The 27,924-nt window shown below is 37.7% G+C and overlaps 1 protein-coding gene across 4 annotated transcripts in view; it reads right to left on the bottom strand.

Annotated features, from left to right (window-relative positions):
* The window catches only part of LOC131069132 (tRNA nucleotidyltransferase cca2), a 168,237-nt gene extending 140,686 nt beyond the window's left edge, over positions 1 to 27,551 (bottom strand). Inside the window, exons 1-4 of one of the 4 annotated variants that reach the window (XM_058004471.2) lie at positions 27,195 to 27,551; positions 26,998 to 27,083; positions 26,545 to 26,862; positions 1,000 to 1,130 (exon numbers count right to left, since the gene is read on the bottom strand). In XM_058004471.2, the coding sequence (XP_057860454.2) occupies positions 1,000 to 1,130; positions 26,545 to 26,832 (419 nt within the window). In that variant the 5' untranslated portion in view covers positions 26,833 to 26,862; positions 26,998 to 27,083; positions 27,195 to 27,551. Of the gene's footprint in view, positions 1 to 999; positions 1,131 to 26,544; positions 26,863 to 26,992; positions 27,084 to 27,194 lie in introns of all 4 variants that reach the window. The other 3 variants (XM_058004470.2, XM_058004468.2, XM_058004469.2) reach the window with 3 other exon arrangements.
* Between the last annotated feature and the right edge of the window lie 373 nt (positions 27,552 to 27,924).

The raw sequence follows: 27,924 nt of genomic DNA on the forward strand, positions 1-27,924 counted from the left end.
TAGTTTTTCCTCTTGCTGCAATATCTGACCCATTTTTTCAAACCTGACCATCTAGGCATAGTTTTTCCTCTTGCTGCAAAATCTGACCTCATTAATTAATTTCCCACCATACTTGGGTGTGGGATTTCCCATATTTCCTCCACTTTCCTTTTGCATGAAAAGATTTTAAAAATTTACTAAAAAAACTGACTAAAAACTGCCATTTTTGCACCAATTTAACAAGGACCACTTCTTCTAGGCGCCTAGGCTCCACTTTAGCTCAAATTAGCAGTTGTCAAAAGACTAAATGGGAGTTACATAAGACAATTAATAGCCCTCCCTTGCTTGGCGTGGGTTTTTCATACTCACATTAAACATTAAACATTAAACAGCAGCAAAGAAATATCTCTAATTTCCTACATCATCAACCTCCTAGAAATCAATAATTATACTTTAGAGTTGGGTGAATAGTTGAGAGGGTTAAATTAGACCTGTCAATCAAAATTACAACAAAAAATGAAATATTAAAATAAAGTGATTCTTTTTGGTTGTAAAGATTGTTCATGAAGCCAGATAATCCCGCATCAATAGCATAAAATTGTATTTATAGATAGTTGTAAATATATATAGAAGAGATGGAAAAAAAATTATTGCATCCATCTAAAGTAATGAAAATTTCCTCTAATAACTTGGAAAATTGTGTTCTATATATCAATATGTATTTTTTATGAATGTCATATCTTGTCGTATCCTTATTAGGGGTCTTGAAAAATGGCCATATCCATATTTGTGACCATGCAACTTTGTTTTTCACTACAGCCAAGGATCTAAAATTATTAATAATGGAATGTCAATCCAACATGAATCTCTATTCATATTTTACACAACAAATCAAAAAAATAAAGCTGGTTATCAAATAAAAAATCTTGAAATTTATAATTGTGAGCTCCATCAAAGAATATAAAAAAAATTCCTAATAGTATATGCATAAGTTAAAAAAAAATGCACTGTCATCCATACCATTGAATGACTCCAACACCCTGAGTTTTCTCCCCAGCATTTGCCAAGTATTCATTCACCTTATCACAAAATTCACGACCTAGCATGTCATCTAAGGCAATATCAATATCAGAAGAGTCCTTCCCCAAAAGCTGCATGAGGCACAGAAATTCATTATTTGCACGTAGGAATAAATCAGAGATTTTTCAAACATACTATCTTTTCCAATTCTATTAACAGCGGTGGAAATTGTGGTATCTGCCTTCATTCTTTAAAAGAAAAAAAAGGGAGCCCCTGACCAAAAAGGCATACAGAGAAAGACATGCTATGGTGAAAAAGGGAAATCTCCAAGATTACACGGAGATAAAACAGAGATTCCTAATTTCAAATGATAAAAGAAGTGTAACAACAGAAAATGCTAGGTCAAAACAGCAGAGGTATAAATAAGAACTAAACTTTTGAGAATCAACTCTTTCTGTAGTTATGCCACTGCCTGCAGAACTAAGCGAGACAACAAAACACAAATTTTATACAGCAAATGATAGATCTACGGAACAGTCTTTGGCTGTAAATAACTCATTTTAGGCTTTAGACCCACTAAGCACACATTCATACCAAAACGGCTGAATGAAACCATTACAAGCTTGTTGTAACCACAAACCAGCAACATTTAGCTGTCTTCTAATTCATATCAATCCAATACATTGCACTGCTTATGTATGCTTATTAGAGTTCACCATCTGGACTATCATAGCTGCATGCCTGATTTATAATTGGATGATTCGTGTTAGTCAAGGAGGCTAGTTGATTCACTTATAATCTCATTGAAGCTGACAGATGAAGGCTCATTCTTAAAAAAAAATTAAATAATTTCATATCTTTGTCCTGCAGGTAAAACGGGATTCAAGTGATCCATTGAAGAAAGGTGGGAAAAAGCTTGCATGTGGCTGCTAGGCATCCCTCATAATGCAACCAACCTCCCTGCACCTTATGATTTATCTATTGAAATCTATGCCTAATGAATAAGTAATAGTACATTTTCCCTTTAGGCCTCCAGCACCCTTTTCACACTTCCTCCGTGGATCTTTATCACACTTCCTCCGATACTTCCCTCTTCACTTTTTCTGCTTGCACATGAGGCTCCTCAAATTTTTTTGTAGTTTGGAGCAAGGATTCCACCAAAGTAGAGAGATCTTCTATTTTTTTGGTGTTTTTCAGCAAAGTTGTCCAACCACAGAAGAGAGGAGAGTGGGGAAGCAATCAACTGAAGGCATGTCATGGAAATTCATTCAAGGGTTGCCCGTTGGATGAATGCATTGTCAACTTGCAGGGTAAGTGCAGCCTTCTCATCTTCATGCAAACTAAATTATTGTTGCATGGCAGCAAGGTGGCATTGTAGTGCTACTAAATGGGTATCACTTTTAGTCAATTGTGTTTCTTCCCCACGATTAGCTGAGTGTTATCCTTGATGTTGCATACTGTAAACCGCCAAGCACTACCAGTTATGTTTTGTGGATCCCCAGGTTGTACTGAGATATTTAAGTACACTTAAAAGAAGACCAATCCATAAACCTTCCAAGTTAGCATCGACCAGCCCAAGTACCACTAAAATTGTTTGACCCATATCAGTCATTTTCTTTAGATAGATGCATACGTAGAACCAATATAATCCAAAACGCAAGCCAATGCAAGGAGAATGCATTTACCTATAGGCATAATATTTAAGGACCTATGGCTAAGGGCCACCTCCAAAAAAACTAGGAAAGAATTTGATTGCATGGAGTCAGAAAATGTTTCACCCAATCCATCACTAAACCCAAATAGAACTCTAGGCACTACAATATTATCCTCATTAAGAAACTTTGTTCAATATCCTCATATGCCATTAATGTACTTTCACCCTAAGATACCGAAATCATGCCTCCAAGTCTTGATCTGCGTATGGGTACGATCTGGATCTGGGTTCACCTCTGGATTCGTCCAGGGTCCGACCCGGGTGCCTGGATTCACTATGGGTTCAGCCTAGATCTGGTTTGCCCCCAGGTTCATCCAACATCTAGCCCAAGCGCTCGGGCTGAACCCTAGACGAACCCAGTGTTGTGGGTGCCCAAAAAATGGTCCCACTCAAATAAAAACACTATAAAAATTTTTAAAAGCATCCTAAACCCTAATTTTTCCCTATGTATGCTTCCCTTTGCTCATTTCCCTCATTTTTTATCACAAAACTTGCATTTTTCGCCTTTTTTTCCTCCAAGCTTGTTTTCAAGGTTATTGCATTTTTCTTCGAAGGTGAAGGCTACGAAGGAGTGAGACATACACCAATAGCTTAGGAATTGTTGTAGAAGGAAGATTTAGCCATCAAAGGTAAGTGAATCTATTTTTTTCAACTTTTCAATAATTTTTCAAGTTTTTTAAAAAACAAGTTATACAGTTTTGAGTATTTTTTACATTTTGTATGCATAATAAGGGATTATAATGTCGAATTTTTTTCAATTTTTTTCAATAATGTTTTGAGTTTTCCATTTTAGGTTCATTATTCATATATAATGGCTGCAAGTGGAAGTTCTAGTTCAATTGCCCAAACCAAAATTAAGAGAGACCTTTTAAAATTGATGCAGGTTCGCCACTTTGGCTTTATATAACAATGATTAAGCAAATGTGTAGTGGTGGGAGTTTTCTTTGGCAATGTAACCATTGCGGCATAAAGTATACAAGCTCATACTATCAAGTGAAAGGTCACTTATGCGCCATCCATCGACATGAAATAAAATCTTGCAAAGGGCCAAATGGCAACAGGCTGCCACAAGGCCTAATCCTGGGTTATATTCGAGAACAAGAGGAAGCCAACATGAAAAGCAACAAATCAAAGACTAATCATCCTCTTGCCAAGACAAGCTTGAAGAGGCCTCCTAATGGCTTGACAAAACCAGCTGGCCCACATCCTTTCATGCTAATGTCAACACCTTCTGAACCAAAGAATGTTGTGGTTACACGAAAAAGATTCCCATTGGATATGACCTTCAAAAATGAAATCATAGAGAATGCAGATCAGAGCATTGCCCATTGTATTTATGGCAATGGGCTTCTTTTCAACATTGTTAGATCACCTTGATGGTAGGAGATGGTGAATACCCTATGCAATACACCTCCTGATTATGTTAGTCCTGAGTATAAAAAGGTGGCAAACCACCTTATTGGCGAAAGAGAAAGCTTCAGTAGAGACATCATTGAGAGTGATCAAAGATACATGGCCAAAAACAGATGTGGCCATCAATTATGATGGATGGAAAGATTGCAAAAATGGGCCATTGATCAATGTTATAGCAGTGTCCCCTAAAGGGGTGATGCTTTTGAAGGCAATGGATTGTGAGGGGCAAGTAAAAGATGCAAGTTTCATTGTCAATATCCTCATAGAACCCGTTGAGATGGTGGAGCCTCAAAATGTTGTCCAACTCATAACGAATAATGCTAAAAATTGTAGGGCAATCGGGTCTATGGTGGAGGCTACATATAATCACATTTTTTGGACACCATGTGCAATCCACTCACTCAATTTAATCATGCAAAAGATTGGCACACAAATTCGCTAGGTCAAACAAGTTTACACAAAGGTCAAGGGCTTTCAAATGTTTGTGACTAATCATCACATGTCACAAGCCATGTTCAAGACCTTCTTTAAGTTGGAGTTGTTGAAGGTAATTTAAATTTTTACCTTTTATTTTTTTATAGTTCATATATGTAATGTCCCCAATATAATTAAATAATATTAATTATTGTATGGCCCTAAATTTAATAATAAAATCTTTCGGGCCCCCTTTTTATTTTTTAGTTAAGTTTATGTTCGCCGTGTCGGCCCATTTGTAACCCTTCAGGAAGTTTCCCGAAGCCCATATATATGGCCGAGTTAGTCTTTGTCGTAGGTATGCGAATTTGGTATTTTCTCTTGTTTGTGCGAATTCCAGTTGGAGTTCTGTTGTCCACCATTTCGGAGGTGAAAGACCCTCCCTACTTGGTATCCGCAGTTTCGGTGGGACTCACCCTCACCCTACTCTACTCTGTTCTTAGTTCGACATTATTGAAATGTGAAGTATTATCATTATTAATCTGAAGTGCTATCTTGCCCTAGTTACTTTTTGTTCATCATTTCTTCTCGACGCAACACACCATCTCTGTGACTTTGAACTACATTACTTTCTAGCAAATACGCGGTGGAAGCATGTGCGGGCATAGGGCACGCAGAAGGAGAAAAGTCACCGTACGAGTAGTCATTGTACGACTTTCCCAGCCATCATACAGGTGACCAATCACCGTACGACGCCAAGCCTTTGAGTGACCCCAATCACCGTACAGCTCAACTACCGTACGGGTTCACTCCATCGTACGGCAAACCACTGCACCGTACGACAGATAACCTCTGTACGAGCTCGAGACATTACAGTGGTATCACAGCTAGTGATTCTGCCAGTCTGTCGAGAGAATCATGGCACCAAGTGAAGGATTGATAGATGCGCTAAGGGAGTTAAGAAGTCAGCAAGAGCTCTACCAGATCCTCGCAAGAAGGCCTGCCATATGTTCTCTATCCCAGATTTTGGTGGATTGGAAGGAACATTTGTTGGTTGAATACTCCAAGAATACATTCGCGTGCGAGCTAGTGGATGGTCAAGTGCAGGATGACAGATACAAGGTGGTTGACGACATCATTTACTACAAGGGCAAAATCTATTTGGTGCCCGATTCCAAGATGAAGGAAAGAATTCTAAAAGAAATGCACGACTCTCCCTTGGCCAGCCACCCGAGATATCTGAAGATCTACAAACAAATCCGAGACAAATTTTCTTCGAAGGGCCTTAAGAATGACGTTTTGCAGTACATGCGTGAATGCTCCACCTGCCTGCAGAACAAATCCGAGCACACCTTACCTGCTGGACTGTTTCAGTCGTTGCCAATCCTCGACCAGAAGTGGGATAGCATCTCGATGGAATTCATTACCGAGCTTCCCAAAGTGCAAGGAAAGGATTGCATCTTCGTCGTGGTAGATCGTTTGACCAAATATGCCCATTTCTTTGCCATCTCCACCAGATGTCAGGCAGTTCAAGTGGCCGAGTTGTTCTTCCGTGAGGTATTCTGCTTGCATGGTCTCCCGCAGAACATAGCGAGTGACAGGGATTTTGGAACATCACAGTGGTATGAAGAACATGCGACTGACATGAACATTGTTTTTCAGGAAGAGCAACATCTACATAAGAAGAACCTATTGCAGATGAGTTTTGAGATTCTAGAGCATCATTGGGAAAGGAATGATTGGCATGATGGCATGATAGCTTGGGATCCGAGCATCGATGTGTTTGATGATTGGCTTCAGAGGGATCTTGGCAACTCCGGGCATGGCAACATTTATATCAGAGTGGAGCAACGGAAGCTAGAGGGAGATTTACTCTTCTCGTTTACTTCCATGTGCGTGCACGTGGTCATGTTGCGGCATGGAGATTTCAGATACGGCTATCGGTGTTCGTGCCTGGTTTGGGATCCTGGATCTCTGTAGTGGGCAAACCGTTTGATGACGGGTTGCTTGAGGGCAAGCAATCTTTGGGCGACGAGGATTTGTAATGTCCCCAATATAATTAAATAATATTAATTATTGTATGGCCCTAAATTTAATAATAAAATCTTTCGAGCCCCCTTTTTTATTTTTTAGTTAAGTTTATGTTTGTCGTGTCGGCCCATTTGTAACCCTTCGGGAAGTTTCCCGGAGCCCATATATATGGCCGAGTTAGTCTTTGTCGTAGGTATGCGAATTTGGTATTTTCTCTTGTTTGTGTGAATTCCAGTTGGAGTTCTGTTGTCCACCATTTCGAAGGTGAAAGACCCTCCCTACTTGGTATCCGCAATTTCGGTGGGACTCATCCCTCACCCTATTCTGCTTTGTTTTTAATTCGACATTATTGAAATCTGAAGTATTATCATTATTAATCTGAAGTGCTATCTTGCCCTGGTTACTTTTTGTTCATCATTTCTTCTCGACGCAACACACCATCTCTGTGACTTTGAACTACATTACTTTCTGGCAAATACGCAGTGAAAGCATGTGCGGGCATAGGTCACACAGAAGGAGAAAAGCCACCGTACAGGTAGTCATCGTACGACTTTCCCAGCCACCGTACAAGTGACCAATCACCATACGAGGCCAAGCCTTCGGGTGACCCTAGTCACCGTACGGGCTCACTCCATCGTACGACAGACCACTCCGCCGTACGATAGATAGCCTCCGTACGAGCTCGGGACATTACAATATATGACATTCAATTTTTTATGCCATGTTAGGTTGCCGAAACATGATTTGCATCTCACACAATCGTCTTAAGATGACTTGTGAAAGTGCGAGAGGCCTTGAGTGCTATGGTCATCAACATCTTGTGGAGTGTATGGAAGTAATCAAACATAGAAAGAGCCCAAAAAGTAAGAGCATGGATCCTTGATGATGAGTGGTGAGATTGTGTGGAATATATTTTGAGTTTCACCAAGCCCATCATGAGCATGATTAGGTATGGCGATACTTATCGCCCATGTTTGGGTTAATTTATGATGGCATGGACTCCATGGTGGAGAAAATAAGAGCAATAATAGAGGCCAAGGAACATGACCCAATGGATACATTTTTCAAAATTGTGCAACAAATTATTGTTAATAGTTCGAACATGATGACTACCCCTTTACATCTCTTAGCATTTGCTTTGTCACCAAGGTATTATAGCAAAGAGATACTTGCATTGCCAAGGAGGGTGGCACCATATAAAAATGTGAAGGTTGTTGTTGGCTATAAGGCTGCATTTAGAAAGATATATTCAAATGATGAAACTCAAAATATTGTCTTGAGCGAGTTTGGCCAATTTATATCTTCAAAAAATCATGATGTTTCTGCTCTTCATGCCAAATATAGGATGAGTGCTAATGAGTGGTGATATGTACATGGTCAAGGCTCCAATTTCTTGCAACCTCTTACAATTAAAATTCTCTCCCAAGTATGTATACTTTTATTTTTTATTTTATCATTTTTCATTTTTCATTTGACACTATCATATTAAAATATTTTTATTTTATAATTTATGTTTAAACTTTTTTGAGTTTTGATCCTTGAATTATAAAATTAAATACTAAATGTTGTATGCAAACTCAACAGGTTGCAAGTTCTTCTTCAACTGAGTGGAATTAGAGTACATACTCCATCCATTTGGTCAAGCACAATCGTTTGGGTGCAAAAATAGTAGAGGATTTGGTCTACATACACCCCAATCTTCGTCTATTGTAACATAAGCAACCTGAATACAATGATAGTGCAACAAGGAATTGGGACTAGCCCTTGAGTGTGCTAATTTAGATGCTACAATTGCACAGCTTGCCCAAGTCTCTATAGATGAGCATGAGGCAGCTCTTGTATATGACACAAACGTACCTAGTGGGAGTGGCAATCTAATAGATTGTGGTTCAAATGAAATTGAAACAAATGTTGACCTTGATGCCTCTGATGAAGATGAATATGGATATTAAATATGGCTTGTAATTTGAAATTTCATTGTGCAGTGACATTTTATGACTTGAATATTATTAATTTTGCAAATTATGAATATGATATTATAAGGTATTTTAAAAATTTATTTATTGGCAATCATTAATTTATGAGGATCAATCTTCTTATAGTTATACAGTTTTAGTTATATAATATATTTTATGATTTTGATGTTTGAAAATATATATAATATAAGTATGTGTGTGTGTGTACGAACGTACTCGTACCTCTACACAAGGAAAAATAATTGTCGTACTAGCATACCCAAATCCATATCACGTACTAGTACTCGTACCCGAATCAGCAACTTAGCTTTCACCCAATTCTCTAGCTTCATTGAAGGATTCATTATTGTTAACAAAGTCAAATTTTGAGGAAGAGCCAACTGTAGAAGGGCGAACAAATAGACTAGGAGAGTCACTGATTATTCCCATAAGATACATAGACAATTGGTCAGTAGCATGGGCACCAAATTGTGCAACAGAAGGTGAAGGAGAAAATTCTATTATTTCAATAGGGCATGACAAAGGGACATGAGAAGCAATGTGTATGGCAGAAACTGGATTAACTGTACAGTGACAAGTGTCTAAGGAAGTTGTAAGATGAAGATAGCAAGTTGACATGATCATACAATGAAGAAAGCAAGTTGGAGGGACCATAAAATGAATAAAACCCATTGTTAGACAAATCGTACAATGAAGACAAGTTAATGTTGGGTGCGTGACAATAATGGACCATATGATGAGGATGGACTGTATGATGGTGACAAACCATATAAAGATGGTGGACCCGTTAGCACTGGTGGACCCAACAACAGTAAGCAATCTGACATTGGTGAACATGATAATGGCACACTGTATAACGACTGCACCCATTGGCAATTGTGGACCCTATGGTAGAAAACCATATGGTGAAGATGGCAAACCATATGATTAGAAATGCAATATTAGATCGTACTGTGGGAAGTGAAATATTAGGCCATGCAATGTGGATATATAGTTTTTCTACTTTATTATTTGATCTCTCCCCCCTTTTCTACCCCATCTAATGTTTTTCTTCTCTTTATTTTTTCATCTTTACTTTCTGGGATCCACTTTTTATTCTCTTTTTCTTGACCTCCTTTAATACTTTATGATTTTTCCGTAGTTTTCTCTAACCTCACCTCAATGTCATGTTGGAACATGCAACATGAGTATGGTCCTTAGTGATATTTATAAGTGCAAGTATTTGTAGGTTCCAAATCATTTTTTTTTATATTATTATTCTAAGACATACCTTCACAAATTTTGAAATCTTTCATAAAGTTGGGTGCCTCTATTGAAAATAGACTTTAACTTTTGTGTACTTTGTATTGCATCTAATAGCATACTTTGTTTAATTATTTAAAGTCAACTTCAATTAATTGCTTGTCATCACACAATCCTAGTTCCTCTTCATTGCTTTTTGTCCCAATAAAATTACAATTCAAATTACTCCACTTTTCAATGAAATGGGCCACAAAGGGAATGTGTTTCATCTTTTGAACATGACTATAATTCTAGAAACCCTTTGCCATTCAGCTCCATTTGGCCATGGTCATGCTTATCCATTCTTCTTTGGATTTCTAAATCTAACAAACCCGATAAATCTAAGGAAGCTCACTTACTAATTGATTCTTTAAATTAAGTATATATTTGACTCTTGTTTTCAATCGCATGTGTGTTCTCTTTCTAGATGTGATTAGATCACTTAGATGTGATTAGATCACTTACTAGTTGATTCTTTAAATTAATTATATATTTGGCCCTTGTTTTCAATCATATGTGTGCTCTCTTTCTAGATGTGATTGGCTTTGGCTACTACTAGTCAACCCTGACTCAGCAATGCATCATGCATTTTCCTCCATAATGAGATCACCACAAAGATTAATAAAAAAAGTTGAGTTCCAATAATTACCTTTTGAGTAATTGATTCAAGCACCTTGATTCCGTCTTGACCTATGCTCATTAGTTGAAAAGTTGGGGGCCAGATGATCAATGTGCCCAGCAAGTATCTTCCAAAGGTACGTTCACACTAGATCAGCCAACAATTGTATTCATGAATGTCCTTCCAAGGATCTTCACATGCACCATAACTGATTTCTTTGCCATGTAGCCATCAATAAAATAGGATCGATCACTTGATCTCGTAGCAATAGAAGTTCAATTATTAGGTTTTCATTTTCTCCAAATTCTAAATGGGCCGTCTCATTCTTCCCAAACACAGTATTGGTAATAACATTTAAGAGTTCAAGACTACTTTGTAATAAATCCATTACTTTAACTAGTACCATAGTTTGAAGTATCTGCCTTGCAATATTTTTATTAGATTGTAATTGATCTGTTACCATACTTGCATATGTGTTCGAGTAGTAGCATTCATTATACATACCATGATCCACTTTGACTCTAGCTTCAGGAAGTCCTTCTTTTTGTATGGGTGGGTCCAGATACACAACTGTCTTTGCTTGGGTTTGAGTAATGGTTAATACTTCGTTATGCCTTTCTAAATCAATCATGTTGATGTTGATCTTTTGCTTTGGAAATTTGACATTTTCATGGACTCCACGTCCACACCATTTGCACAATAATCCCATTGTGTTCTAATTTCTATACTATTCTCTTGAAAATGTCCCCATTCATCACATTACCACAAGGCCAATTGTAAATCTTGAGGGCCCTTGTAGTTGGTTTTTTGGGCTGGCTTTCCTGGCCCTGTCTTTGGTTGAGCTGCCTGCTGTCTTTTGAGGCAGTATCTGCTTTTTTGGTTGTGGCTTTCTCCTCTTGGCTGAGCGGTCAAGTTTCATCCCTTGGTTATAAAGGGTTTCGGGTCCCTTCAAAACCTGTTTTCACTTAATCAAAAACATTATACAATGGGGAAACCTTTAGAGTTATACCATATCTAACTCCAACCTCCTCTTGTTTTATTTCGATAACCACCTAGAGATGCATTGTTCATGTTCCCCAACTTTGGTAGAGTGCTGGGTGGAGTGGACTACTCTCCTTGTGTGAAGAGCTCTTGTGTGCTCCTTCTCCTCAAGGTACATGGTCACTCTTTGATTGGATGACCCATAACCTAATAGATATCACAAAATAATTTCTTGGGAGAATTTGTTTTGATGTGTCCTTCACCTTCACATTAGGTGCACCAAAGTTCTTTGGTTCCAGTTTCATTTTTTGCCTTTAATTCCTTCATCATCCACATTATATTTCTTCTCAATGCTTACAGGGTTCCATATTTATTCTCGCTACTGACATCTAAACATTCATCTTCCTTATTTAATCTGTTGCCACGAGATGATATTTTTTCCTCACTCTCTATGTCCATTGCCCAGTTGTAAGATTTTGCATAGTAAGAGGTTGGTACTACCTTCATCTTTTTTCATAGTGAAGAGATGAGACCTTTGATGAATGATCTCTTCTTGAGACTGTTGGCTGGTTCCTTTTCTAACTTTACTAGAAGTTCCTGAAGCTTATGATTATAAGATCTAACATTCTTATGTTTGCCTTAATCTGTATATTTCAGCTACAATTTCATTATCATCCCGTAGTAGCTTGAACTCCTCTTCAAAAGTTTTATCCAATCTTTCTCAAGTAGTTATAGAAGTTGGTTTGAACGGTGTACCAATCAATTGTTATACCCCTAAGACTCGTTGGGAAGGATTGTACTTAGAATGCTCTATCATCTTGTCCATTTGTTGCCCATACAATGGATTATGATGGGCTAACCTATGTGTATGCAAGATGTGATGCTGTTTGGTTATCTATATGATGCTATAGTCTAACTTGTCGTTTTGCAAGTAATGGAGATGCAACGGATGGAATGTAACTAAGAGCTATGTTTTTGGCGTGTCATCATACTCAATCACGCAAATAGGACTACCTCAAGAGGAGAGAGAAAAAAAGGGAGATGGCAAATAAATGGCAATAAAAGAAGTTATTGGATTAGAGTGGATATGATTGTAGATATGGGAGATAAAGAGGATAATGGTGATAAAATAGTACCATATCATCATGGAGCTTATTATGGCAAGCAGATACAAGCATCTAGATATGATAAGACCTAGGTGACTTGTATACCATTTGCAAGGATAGAAGACACTTTCAAACAAAAAGGTATGTCCTCTTTCATACTAGACTCATAGGTCCTAATGATCATAGACAATTGTTTCTTTGTACAAGTCATAGCATTACTACAAGAACAATCCACAAACATAGCATACAAAAACAAATAATTATGCCCCATCATAGCTCCTCTAGTCCAAGACATCCTCGAGTAGCATAGGTAACATGTCATTAAGATCAAACCAAGCAAAGCAAAAGACTCCAAGGACTAAACATAACAACAATCATTAGATGTTCTTGCTAGTGATGTGTGCTTCTTGTCAAGGTGACTAGCCTAATGAAGGAAAGATATTAACTAATGACGCTTGATACTAAAGGCTAAAGCTGATTATGCAATAGGATCGTCATGCCATAGGTATGTTAAGTCTTAGTCTTCTAAAATGGTGATTTGGTTGTAGCTCAATGCAATGTTTGTCTCCTAAAGATAATGTTTCAACCCAAGAAATGGATGTTTTATTATAGCAATTGTTGGCGATGATGGGTGAAAAGTTTATTACGGTTGAATGGTGAGTGTGAAATTTTTATTATGGTTGGTGAATTGAATGTGTGATGGTGGGTGAAAAGAATTTCCTCTAACAAGTGGTACCAAGGATCCAATTCCAACACTAGGTCGAGGAGGGATGCCCCCAATTAGGGATAGCATATGTTCATTATGGGTGGAGAAAAAGTGGATTCTTTAGTATGGAATGGTGGGAATTGACGCAAAATGGTAGAATAATGACACGCCATGATAGGGATGGCTGATTTTATTATGGTTCGAACTTGGTCTTTTTCTCTCTATCTTGTTGGTTTCTCAAATTTTCCTTAAGGACAAGATCACCAATCTCAAATACTCTTGGCTTGACTTTGTGATTGTAGCTATAACACATGCACTGTTGGTAAGCTTGGAGATGGTTAAAAGCATTTTATCTTTGTTCATCAGTAACTCCAAGTCCTGAAGTCAAGAGACTTGCTATTCTTCATCATCAATAAGATCACGTAAGGAGACCCATAAGGAGGGTAGCTTGACCTCTATGAAATAAGATAACTTTAGATCCATAGACAAGTGAATAGGGGGTTGCACCTCTAGGAGTGTGGACGCTAGTGCGGTAAACCCATAAGGCAGGATTGAATCCTATGTGCCAGTCACAACCAACTTCGTTGATTGTCTTCTTAAGTATTTTCAAAATAGTTTTATCAAAGGCCTCATCTTGACCGTTTCCTTAGAGATAATATGGTGTGGAAAAGCGATGTTGGATGTGGAATTTAACACAAAGTTCACAAAAGTCCTAATTTTTGAAAGGACGCCCATTTTCTATGACAATGGAGAGGGAAACACCATACCGGCAAATAATGTAAGTAAGGATAAATGTGCCTATTCGTTTTCTGATAACATGTGTTAGGGGAACAGCTTGAATCCATTTCGTGAAGTCCTTAGTGACGATGATGATGAATCTGTGACCATTAGAGGAAGGGGGGATAGATCTTACCCACAAGGTCAAGTCCCCATTGACAAAACGGCCAAGGTGTAGCAATCAATTGTAATTCTTGAGTAGGCGCATGTATCAAGTCTCCATGTATCTAACATTGCTTGCATTTCTTCACTAATCGAATAGGTATCTTTTTCCATAGTAGGCCATTAATATCGAATTCTAATAAGTTTCTTAGACAAAGTTGGACCACTAAAATGAGCCCCATGTATAACCTCATGTATCTCTTTTAAGGTGATCTGGACTTCCTCATGCTCTAGACATCTAAGAAGAGTACCATCTAGACCTCTTCGATATAGGCTATCAGTGACAATAACACAAAGTGAAATTCGTTTCTGGATTCATTTTTTTTGTCTTTGTTGTTTATTGTTCTTGTAATGGTACTTTTCATCCATGGTTAATTAAATATTAGCAGCGGATTAAATAAATCAAGTATTAAAGTTTAACCTAATGTAATTAACCTTTTCACCTAATATAAATAATCTTGATAGTAAGGCAATTTAATTTATTATTTATTATAATGCTTTAATACCACATTTAATACATTTAGAAAAGTAAATATAATAATAGATAAATTAATTGTAAATTTATTTGAAAGAAACATTTGAAATATAACCATATAAACTTTATGTACACTAAATACATTCAAGGAAAGTAAATATAATAATAGATAAATTAATTGTAAATTTTTTTGAAAGAAACATTTGAAATATAACCATATAAACTTTATGTACAATAAATACATTCAAGGAGGAAATCTTTATAAACATTAATATATATATCAATAATAAAAAATTGAAATAATCATTTGCAGTAGTGAAACATTACTATATGAAATTGATTAATACATATCTGTAAATCATGGAGAGGTTGCTTTCCTGCACGCAAAGGATTAGTTATAGGCCTAGGGTTTCCAGGCAAGGAAGCACTCCAGGAGGAGACGGTTCCTACACAGAACCCCACATGCCTTCACGGCATGAAATAAACATAGCCCTGGCCAAGACACTCCCGGGTGTACACTGTACCCCGAGTTGGACACACACTGCATGCCCCTTCTCCTATGCCCAATGCCCAACCATCACACCTTAACTATCCCCTCTCTTGTGCTCTTTTCAATTTATCTTTCTCTTGTATTCTTCTCCTTCTCTGGGTATAATCTCCATACCTCCCCCATTCTCTATTCATTTACAGGTTTTAATAGTACCCCAAGGGTGATTGCAAAAGTCACACCCTTTCATTATACTAATATTTCTTAATTACTTTAATTTATATATTATTTTATTACAAATTCTTTCACAAGGAAAAGTCTCATAACAGTTCTTGGTTTGTTATTTTTGTTCTTTCTATATGTGTCATTTTATTATTTTTGTTTATTCTTTTTGTATTCTCTTTCTTTTTGGCTCCTTCCCTTTGAACCTTTGACCATCTTGATCTCTTGATTTTTGTGCCTCATTTCTCTCTCATCCCTTCCTTTTATTGTGCTTGGTCTACAACTGAACATCTTATTTGATTCCTTTGGCTCTCATTACCCTGATGATGGATCACGGAGTGTGATCTGAAATGTTGAATCTATACCTATGATACAAAAAGTTTATACACAATTGAATCCAGAAACTAATTTCGCTCCATTCTATGGATTGTGGAAATCTCTTAGCATTGACAATAACATTTCAGGAGGCTTGGCGAATGAAGGTTTTACATTCATTATTGGACATTTTGGGTGAAAGCATGTTATTGCGGAGGTAGGTGTAGCCGTCACCATACCAAGGAGAATCGAGACCAACTATTTGACACACAATTCTGACTCAAGGACATCGTATGCAGGAATCAAGAGTTGTTCCACTAAGAACTCACTACGTGTAGAATTATGTGGCATGTCCAAGAGAGATGCAGTAGTAGCCATAGCATCAGCAACTCTATTATTAACCCTTGGAATTTGCTCAAAAGTGATCATAATGAAATACTATTTAAAATTGTCAATCATTTGCTTGTAAGGCATTAGCTTTTCATCTTTTGTCTAATAGTCACCATTCACTTATCTAATGACCAATTAGTAATCTCCATAAACATGTATTTCTTGAATCTTCCACTAAATAGCCATCCTAAGACCAGTAATTATTGCCTCATATTCTACAAGTTGTTTGTACAAGGGAATGCCAATCTGTATGACTTAGGAATACAATCCCCCTATGAAGTGACAAAAATGATACCGGCACGTGATCCATGTTGTGTGAAAGACTCATCAAAAAATAGTTTATATGGTTGTGTAGGTATGACAACAAAGATTGCTTCATCAAAAAAGTCTAAAACCAATGGATAGTTATCAACCATGGGTGCATCTACAAGTTGATTTGCTATAGCTTCAACTTTGATAGCTTTTCATTCCACAGAGCATCGAATTCGATGAGGATCATAGCCCATTTTGCAAGTCAACTGATAAGAACAACCTTATTAAGTACTTTAGGAAGTCGATTTTGGCTATAAGCTTCGTCTGGCGACTAAGCAAGCAAATACCACAGCAAGACATGCGCACTCAATTGGAGTGTAATTTAGTCATACCCCACTAAAGTACAACTAACATAATAAATAGCTCAATCTTTCCCATTGTAGTCATGTTGTGCAAGTAAAGCTCCTAATATTGTCGTTGTTGCTGATATGTAAAGGAGAAATGGTTTACCCTCAATAGGTGGCATTAGAACAAGAAGGAACATGAGACAGCCGTGTTAATGTAATAGCATTGGTCGGTATCCTTCAGGGCCGACATAGACAACTAAATTGTCTAATTGGCCTATTGGCCTTAAACAATTTAGTTATACCGATTTGCTTCTATCTATTAATGTGTTGATTATGTGTAACATATAAATCCCGCCACCCTTGAATAAGATGGGTTTATTATGATATAATTAATCCATAACAAAAGGACGTGTTGATTAAATAAGTAGCCGACTTTTGATATAAGTCATGTTGGTTGATCAAGTCGTGGTGGGTATATAGATCTATTTGTTCAATCATCTTCCGCAAATGAATCATCATCACAAGCAGATCGAACATATATTATCCTTCAGCAGTGCAATAATCAGAAGTTTGTGTTCTTCCTCAAGCAGATTGACTTCATTCATTAGTGATGTGCTCTCATCTTCTAGGCAAATCATCCATCTAGAAGTCAGATCGAATAAGGATTGATCATCATTAAGCAGTCCTCACTTCTATAGCAGATCGGATTGCTTACAGCACTCAAGGGTGAATCAGTGCTTCAAAGAGTGAAATGAATCATTGTAAAATTACTTGTCATACTTGAAATAATAAAATATACTTCATTGTTGGGTTTTTCACCTTCAAGAGGAAGGTTTTCCCAAGGTATACTCTGTGCATTTTGTGTAAATTTTCTATCTATCTAATCTGATCACTAATTTTAACATGGTATCAAAGCCACGGTGAAATAAGATCATGATCAAATTTCCTACAACTGCGAAGTTTTCTCCCATCTCTCACCTTCCACAAGAAACTTCAAGTCTCAAAAATGGTGAACAGTCTTAAAGTTGAGGATAGGCTTGAAGGTGCATCAAACTTCACCTCATGGAAGTTTAGAGTGCTTATTGCACTTGAAGAAAATGATCTTCTTCAGTTTGTGGAGGATAAAGACTTATCTGAGCCAAAAGATCAAGAGGAGAAACTTCAATTCAAGAAGAATGCCATAATAGCAAAGCAAATATTGATCGACTCCGTGAGGGATCACTTAGTGCCTCTCATCTCCAAGATGACAAGTGCCAGAGACATGTTCAAGACCTTGAAAGGACTATAAGAGATTAACAACACAAGTAGGACTCTTGCATTGAGGCAACAACTTCATCAAGTAAAGATGGCGAAAGGAGAATCAGTTATGTCATTCTTCATGAAGATTTCAGAATTGAGGGATCAACTAAGCGCAATTGGAGACCTAGCAGTTGATAAAGACCTTGTCATGTTGGCATTGAATAGCCTTCCTCATTCATGGAAGCCATTTATTCAGAGTATAAGTGGGGGATCCAAATTGCCTAAGTTTGATCGTCTTCGTGCGGATTGCATTCAAGAAGAATCAAGATTGGCAGCTAGGGGAATTGTCAAAGGTTCTCAAAATGAAGATACTCATGTTCTTGCCACCCAATCTACCAAGAAAGGAAGGAATTGGAAGAAGGGCAACTTCAAAAGGAATAGAGATCAGAGATCAGATTCCGCACCTAATTCAAAGAAGAAGAAGAAAGATCTCTCTCGCATTCAGTGTTTTAGGTGTGACAAATTTGGTCACTATGCAAGGGATTGTTTGAAGAGGCCTAAGCAACAAGGGGCAAACATTAATGAAGTCTCAACTCAGAAGGAAGCTGAAGATAACTCCAATGGATTCCTCTTCATATCAGCATTATCAAGCAATGTTCCTAAGGATAGTGATACTTGGCTAATTGATACTGGAGCCTCTAGACACATCACCGGCTATCGGGATCATCTTTCAGATTTGGTGGAGAAGGATTCTAATCTCCAAGTGATCATTGGAGATGATGCACGCTATTCAGTAAGAGGGTTTGGTGCTGCATCACTCAACCTAAAATCTGGAGTCTCTCTTCATCTAAGTGATGTCTTATTCGTGCCGAGAATCAAGAGAAATCTTGTGTCTATTTCAGCCTTGGAGGATAAGGGCTATCAAATTGCATTTTCAGAAGGGAGAGTTCTTCCATGGCCAAAGAACTCCAGCATCAAGACTGCTCGTGTGATCGGGAATCGACATGAGAGTTTGTATAAGCTCTCCACTCATCCATTTCAAGCTCTTCTTCATGACTCTTCCAATTCCAACGAACTATGGCATAGAAGACTTGGGCACCTACATTTCAGGGCTCTTCCATCACTGGAGAAGATGGTTAAAGGTATTCCTAAACTTAATCATGTACATGATGGTACTTGTAAAGGTTGTGCTATGGGTAAAAACACTAAAAGTCCATTTCATAGTAGTGAAAGTAAGTCTAAAGAAATTCTAGATCTTATACATTCAGATTTATGTGGTCCAATGTCAATTCCATCCATAAGTGGATTTTTGTATTATGTAACTTTCATAGATGACTACTCTAGGAAGACTTGGATTTATTTCTTAAGGTCTAAAGAGTCTGATGAAGTCCTAGGTAGATTTAAAGAGTTTAAGGCTCCAGTAGAAAATTTATCTGAAAAGAGAATTAAAGTTTCAAGGTCTGATAATGGAGGTGAGTACACCTCTAGTAGCTTTCATGATTTTTGTATTGAGGCAGGGATCAAGAGGGAGTTCCGTGTCCCTTACAACCCTCAGCAAAATGGGGTTGCAGAAAGAAAGAACAGATTGTTGAAGCTGCAAAAGCCATGATCCATGATCAAGACCTTCAAACATTTCTTTGGGCAGAAGCTTCTAGAACAGCAGTGTATGTTCAAAACAGATGTCCTCACCGGACATTGCAGAATATGACTCCGGAGGAAGCCTTTTCAAGGATTAAGCCTAATGTCAGTCACCTAAGAATCTTTGGTTGTCCAGTGTATGTTCATATTCCCAAGGACAAGAGGACCAAATTGGAACCTTCTGGCAAGAAAGGAATATTTGTGGGCTATAGTGAAACCTCCAAAGCCTATCGAATTTACATTCTTGGTCAGAAGCAAATAGAAGTGAGCAGAGATGTCAGATTTGAGGAAGATGTTGCATTCAGAAAATCAAAGGAGTCTTGCATGGAGATAGATGATGACAATCATGAGACTCCTCAAGACATGGACATTGATCATACTCCTGAGATTCAAAGGGAGTCCACTGAACCTGTAGCAGATAATGATCCAATTGAACCTTTGGATCCTACTGATGGGCTTAGAGATATTATTGTGAGCCGAAAGAGACCTCTTTGGGCAAGAAACACTATGCAGGAGGCAGAACAATTTGCAGCTCCTAGAGGCACATTCAGAGAAAGTAAAAGACCACAGAGATTCTCTAGCTATGTTGCATTGATGTGTAATCTTATTGAAACTGAACCTTCCAATGTTGAGGAAGCCTCAAAAGAGCAAGTATGGAAAGATGCAATGTATGAAGAATATCAATCCATTATCAAGAATGATGTGTGGGATATTGTTCCTAGACTTGAGGGGAAGTCTGTTGTATCTTCCAAGTGGTTGTACAAGATTAAGCATGCAGCTGATGGAAGCATTGAGAAGTACAAGGCTAGATTTGTGGCTCGTGCTTTCTCTCAAAAAGAGGGAATAGACTATGAAGAAACTTTTGCTCCTATTGCTCGCTATACTTCCATCGGAACCATCATTGCCATTGCAGCAACTAAGGGATGGAAGTTACATCAGATGGATGTGAAGATAGCTTTTCTCAATGGTGTGATTGAGGAAGAGGTCTACATTGAGCAACCTAAGGGTTTCGTGATTCATGGGAAAGAGTATCATGTATGCAAATTGAAGAAAGCCTTATATGGTCTTAAGCAAGCTCCTCGTGCATGGTATGAAAGAATTGACAAATGCTTAATGGGTTTGGGTTTCTGCAAGAATGATGCTGATCCGAACCTTTACTTCGAGGTATTCAATGGTGAAATGTTAATTTTGGTACTATATGTTGATGACCTATTTGTTACTGAGGAAGATCATCTCATCCTTAGATGCAAAAAGGAGTTGACTTCAGAATTTGAGATGAAGGACCTAGGACTTATGCATTTCTTTCTAGGTTTGGAAGTATGGCAGAGGCCTAATGAGATTATCCTCAGTCAAGGAAAATACACCATTGACATCTTGAAGAGATTTTGAATGTTAGATTGCAAGTCTATGTCTACACCGCTGGAAACTAACTTGAAGAAATTGAGGGAAGCTGCAGTTAGTTCAGATCTTGTGGATCCTACTATGTACAGGCAGTTGATTGGATCCTTGATGTATCTAGTCAACACTAGACCAAATATTTGCTATGCAATGAGTGCACTTAGTCAATTCATGTGTGAACCAAGACAGATACATCTAGTAGCAGCCAAGCATATCTTGAGATACTTGAGTGGCACAGTTGGATATGGCTTGAAATATTCTTCTAGTGTGGACCTGAATCTAGAAAGCTATTCTGATTCTAATTGGGCAGGGAGTGTTACTGATCGAAAAAGCACCTCTGGTTGTTGCTTCAGTTTGGGATCTGCTATGATTTCCTGGTGTAGCAGGAAGTAGTCTTCAATGGCACTAAGCACCGCAGAGGCGGAATACATTGCAACATGTGTGGCAACTCACGAACCAGTGCGGTTTCGAAAGCTCCTTGCAAGATTGTTTGGACAATCGTTGGAGCCTACTACCATTCATTGTGATAACCAAAGTTGTGTGAAGCTTTCGGTCAATCCAGTGTTCTATGACAGAATAAAGCATGTTGAGATCCAGTACCACTACATCAGAGATATGGTACAGAGGAATGTTGTTCAGTTGAGATACATTTAAACTGAGGAGCAGACGGTTGACATTCTCACCAAGCCTCTTGCCAAAGTGAAGTTTGTGCATTTTCGAGACAAGCTTGGAGTTGTGGAGAATAAAGCCCTTGTTGAGAGGGAGTCTCAGCATCAGTGATTTATTGAGATGTATTATAAAGCATTCTTCTCTGTGAGAGAAGTTTGAGGTGCAAGCCCTTGTTAATGCATTCTTCTCTGTGAGAGAAGTTTGAGGTGTAAGCCCTTGTTCCACCCTTTGCGAGTAGGTATGTGTTATGAACTTTTCACACATCGCCCCATTGCTAACGGGGACCCCCTCTTTTCTTGCTTTCTATGTTGTTAAGTTAGGGTTTTGGTTGCTTAGTGGGCAATTTTGTGTTTCCTGTGCCCGAGTATCAAAGTTTTGATAATGCCTAGTGTCGTTTAGGGTTTTGAGGTTATAGGATCAAGCGCGTAAAATTGAGATTTTAATGATCCTAGTTTGTCTAAGTGTTCCCCCGTTTGGAGCGTTCACGTGTTTTTAAATGTCCTCATTGGTAATTTTAAGTGCTAAGGCGTTTTCAGACCTTTTGGAGTTGTTTTCTCGCTCCTAGGGAATTATTCAAGTTGATTTCGCACTTTATCCCGATAGATTCCCTTGTGTTACGCTCCAATTTCTGATGAATTTGCCTAAGTCCAGTTGAGTTTTATTGAGTTTCGAAGTTTCTAAGTGATTCTAAGTGGAAAAATCATCATTTTCCGGGGTAAAATCTATATTCCAAGGGTTAAAAGGTCAAAATTCCATGCTAGAGGTGCTTTTCCCCTCATATTCCTGACTACCCATGGTTTTCCCCTCAAAATCCAAACTGGACATGGATTTCCCCTGAAATCCATACTTGCTCCATTTTTCCACTACTGTTAATCCATACTAGGGTCGTTTTTCCCCTGGAAGCATTAAAATTTGACTGTGTCAAGATTTATCCTGACTACCCACGTTTTTCCACTAGGGAGGTATGGATAAGATGTTGATAATGTTTGCATTCATTCCACACCTGGATGGATTTTCCACCAGGTATTTGTGACAAGTTTTTGAGGATTTTTGTCCGAATTTTCATCCAGACTCGGCGTTTTTTTACTGGAGTGCATTTCATAATTTTGAGTCCGGATTTTTATCCAGACTGAGGTCGTTTTTCTATCAAAGGGATATTTTTGGGTGATGACTTAATTTTTTAGTGGAATTTTCATTCCACACTCATATTGATTTTCCCCTAGCCCCATTTTGTGCACATTTGATAAGTTTTGAGTCCGGATTTTCATCCAGACTTGGATCGATTTTCCCCTAAGGGGATACTTGACGATTTTAAAGTGATTTTGTGAGGATTTTTAAATCCTTACTAGGATCGATTTTCCCCAATTGGCCCATTTTTTATTTAAATTGAAATATTTTAATAAAATAACCTAATTTTAATTGTTTTTAATGAAAGGCAATGATTATTTAAAAGATGAAAGCAATTAATAAATGATTTGCAATGAACGTTTAATGTTTTCAACCTTCTAGAGGCAAGTTAGTTTCACCCAAGCAAGTATAAGAGCAAGTGTTTTATCCCACATTGCTTGTGTGGTGAAAATTGGTGATGAAAATATGTTTAAAGGGAGGAGTCCAGCATTATTTTATTATTAAGTTTGCCAGGTATCTCCATGCAAAGGCAATTTTCTCTCTTATTGGTGAATTTTGGCAAAGTGTTTTGGTGAAGCGATTGGTAGAGGACTCCATTCTTCTCCATTTTGTCCAGCTTAGCAACCTTTTGGTGGCTGCCATTGATGGTTTAGTGCCACGATTTTCCAAGTTTGGCGCTATTTTTGGTGTGTTTGGCGATTTTGGTAAATGGTAGCGATTTGGGTATTGGCGAACTTTGGCATTTTTTCCTTGACTCCACCATCATTGCTTGCTGTTCTCAGACCTCCATTGTGCAGATTGTGTGCAGATTGAAGTAAATTTTGAAGACATTTTCAGACTTAAGTGTTTGGCGCCATGATTGGAAAAATACGATTTTGATTTAGCAAGAGTTTTGTGCCTTTTTAGATGGATTACCTCGTGTTTGGTGGTCACAATTATTCCCTACTTGCTGATGTTGCTTCAATTCTGAGTCTTAACGCCATTATTGCAGCTGGTTCAGCGTCCATTGTTGGCTGGTTATCTATTTTCAGACTTAAACTTTCATTGCCAGCCGGCTCCAGCTTCAACGATTTTCCTTTGAGAGGGTTTTCCAAGTCATTTTCAGTCAATCATTTGACCATTTGAGGGCTGTTATAGGTCTGCAACTTCACCATGGCTGCTTGTCTTCAGAAAATTTAACTCTTACCAGCCGTACCATTATTCCCGGATTTGACTTGATTTCATTGTATAAGTTGATTTTCATCAAATTTATGCAAATTTAGATAATTGCAACATGTTTTGAGAGGTTTCATATAGTTGCAGGTTGTCTTCAGATTTGTGACCTCCATTGTCAATTGCGGAAGGTGCCTTTAGACATAATTTTTGTGAAAACACAACCTTTCACACCTTTCCCTAGCCACTCTTGATCCGGTATACTCCTTTGCACTATGATTTGCACGAAATTTCTAAGTATAAGGAGGTGTTGATTTCATGAGGGTTTCATACCCTAATCTTGTCACATTTTATGTTTAAATTGTTAAGATCTACCTAGAGTGTGGACTATTTTCCTGTCTTCATGCTCTAATTAGCCTAAATCATTAGGAAGTCAGAAATTCTATCAAGAATATTGTATTTTTCCTAAGTTCTAACTTCAAGCTTCGTACAGGTGTGATGTCGAAGTCCGTATTTATGGAAAGAAGGGAACAGTAGAAGATATTGGAGACTGGATTCTATCCAAAGTCTAAGATGTCATCCAGATGGAAGGAGATTACAGATACAAACATGCATTTCCTGAGCTTGAACCTAATGCGACACCGGATGTTCGGAGTCGGAAATCAGATTCCTTCCCCAGCATATGTAAACATTATGAGGAGTGGTATTTTCCAAGCCACTGGATTCCCACAGTCCATACAATGCAGTGAGCTTATCCTGGAGTGTGCACGATGCTATGATCCTCGCTCACGAATTATTCTGGGACCAGCTTCTGTCCTTAACCTTCATCAATCTACTTATTCTAGGCCTTGTTGCACACAGCAGTGAGTCAAACTGGATATGCTCAAAAGGGGGCCTGCCTTTCATAGAGTTATTCTAGATCAATATTTTCATGGGCAGCAAAGGATTGTCATTTTTCATTGAGACTATATCTTTTCTGCTCAAGACCTTGAAACTTGTTTCTTCACTTTGTTGTTGTTTGGGATACATATGGCTTTATTGCTGTCCATTTGATTGTGATGTATGTCCTTCTATTGTCGTCTTAGTTAGCGTATCTTCATCCTCGTTGACTGACAGACTTTTCTGTTGTTCAAAACATTCTTGCTTCTCTTGCGTAGGGCAAACCCTTGCAAAGTTTCCATATTGATCATGGAGTCTAAAAAAGGGATATTCTCGTAATCAGAATGTGCTCCCATGCCAAATATCATACAATCCAAAAGTGGGAAATCTAGATTCAAATTCCCAAAGATTCTTGCATAGTTAAGAACACTTGGGTTTCTTGTGAATTAAAAGGATGCACTCATCAATATCATTACCTATGTTTTGCAGGGAGAATTACTGCCAAAATTCAATAAGAATAAGGGGCAGCCGAACCCAAACAGGAACTTGCATCAGATATGCCCTCACTTGGATTGGAAGCAGGAAACCAACACATGGCGAATAATCTGGACATTTTCATTACCCAGGGTTTCTCTTGAAAGATAACCACGCTATTTTCTCCTTAAAAAGTCAACCCAGTAATATCCTTTTGGAACCATAAGTATTTATACAGATCCTAACGGTTTCCGGTTTTCATGAACACAAAATTTCAAGGTTTGGTTTCCATGAAAAGCTCCTGTGAATCGCCATTACAAAGCTCTTCCCTAGGCTTCTTCATGAAGAGGTGGCACCCATTTTCTTTCTTTGTAGGAAAATTGGGTCTCATAATCATCCTTTTTGCATGGTGCTGAGTCAAATTCACAAGGTCTTCCTTGCAAATCTGATTTGTATCTTGGGATTCTGCTGATTTTTTTAACATTTTGATGCGGTTAGATAGATGGACTTGAATGACCAGGCCATGGACCCATCACAAGAGCAGGGGTGAACGAGACTGCTTTAGATAGAGGGAGGTTGGATTCTGGAGGAGAAAGAAGGTGTGTCTGATGATACAGGTTACGGACAGAAGCTAGTCCCAGAATAATGGACCTGCATTCAAGGAAAACCAAACTACACAATGTTTTTAAGCACACTGTCAATTGTGTCGATACAAAGCTTCAATCTTGTTTATTTCCAAAACACAAAAATCATGTAGGATGTTATGCCCATAACTTGAAATTGTTGCAACTCTTGTAATCACTGTGTCTGATAACAAAAAATCTAAATTCAAAGTATAGAAAAAAGAAAAATCTGAATACGTTCGTAAAACTTTTTACTTTTGTTGGAAGACTGCAAAAACAGAATTTTCAATGAAGAATCTAATCGACGGTAGAATACATAGTTAGAAAATGTGCAAAACAAAAAATAATGAAAAAGATATGAGGATATGATGATTTATCTAGTTGTAGAAGTAATTCCAAATCACACATTTTCCAGACATCAGGGGAAAGAGATTTTTAAAAGCTAGCATGAAGGGGAATTTTTTAAGACTTTTAAGCCACACGAAAGGAGGGGAGGCCAAGCAAGCAAACATACTCAACCCCAAACGATCAATCATTATGTAAATAAGAAGGATACTTCCATTGATTTGTGAACATCACATATATGACTGAATTGCTATAGTTAATCTTGCATTAAATACATTAGATTAAATTTCGCTTCAAAAACAGTAGGAGCGGCATGTTATCAATAACATTACCTTGTCACGAACCCATCCTCCAGCAACGCGGAGTTGTGTGGGAAGATTGAAATGGAGCAGCACCTTCCTCAATCTCTCAAAAATTTTCTCCTCCACCTCGGTCAACTCCACACTCTCCCTCAATTGGACTGCCATGTTCCTCTTCTCACAATTAACTCTGCAAAATGTCCTCTCCTGAACCCCAACGGAAACAGATAAAGTTTTCAACGGGAGAGATTTGAAGTGGAAGTTCGTAGTAGCAGCGAAGGAGAGTTTGGAAACTGCACACCCGGCCCTCGCTATCATCATGTCAATCACCCATTTATATTACCGTCATGCCTACAACAAATTTTTAGAATGTTTCAGCAAATAGGGCGATTATGTTGTTTTGTGTGAGTGCTTACAGGAAGCTGCAAATTTCCCCATTCCTATCTAGAAAATTGAAAATAAAGACAGTTCACAGATGCACTTTACGAATCATCTTCGAATTCCATTGTGATATATCCAGCAGCAAAAATACAATATCTCTAGCATCCAGTCAGACGCAAAGCTAGTTCAATCTATAAAAAATAACCGAATGACACATGTTCAGAAAACTGCATTGAAAAGAAAACCATCAACCTAAAACTACGCCATACAAAACCCATCGTTAACAAAATTTAAGTTACAACCTCAAAGAAGCTTCGCCATTGCAATAACTTCCGAGACATAAAAACTCCTCCTGCTTTATCCCGTTTTCCGTCAATAGATCACAGCCGTTCAAATTAAAAGAATTTTTTTTCTTCTAGTTATATATCACGTCACTGTAAGATTCTTTTGCGAATAAATTCCAGAGAGAATGCAAGCAGAGATTATGCGTAAACGATGATCTTATATTGTTTTCAGGGTTTTAATACATTTAGATTTTAAATTATTTTCGTTTCATTAAAAGCCTAAAATTCGAAACAGAGCGCTGCGTATGAAACAATTTTTGTAGAAAGAAATTAGCTTCGTTTCGGTTTCAGAACTATCGAACTTTGAGTGATGATTGTGTTTAATTTGAACTGAGGCCACTATCGTCCGCCTCGCCCTAATTTTATTTATTTTACTTTTTTAATATTTGGACTCTAATATAATATGATAATAATATTTATAATATTGTAATAATAGCAACATACATATCTTTAAAGAATATAAGCAACTTAAAAATTTATTAAATTATATTGTAATAAATATTAAATTATTATTATTATTGTATTATGATATTGTATTTAATAATAAATTATGTTTTAATATATTATTATTTTTATATAACTAAATTATTATCATTATTATATTTTTATTTTGTATTTTCTTTTATCTCATGATTAACAAGTGCCACGTAGTGGTGAGTACTTGCTATATCATAGTACTATAATAAAA

Source organism: Cryptomeria japonica, chromosome 1 (assembly GCF_030272615.1).
Source record: "Cryptomeria japonica chromosome 1, Sugi_1.0, whole genome shotgun sequence".
In the NCBI taxonomy this organism is placed as follows: Eukaryota; Viridiplantae; Streptophyta; class Pinopsida; order Cupressales; family Cupressaceae; genus Cryptomeria; species Cryptomeria japonica.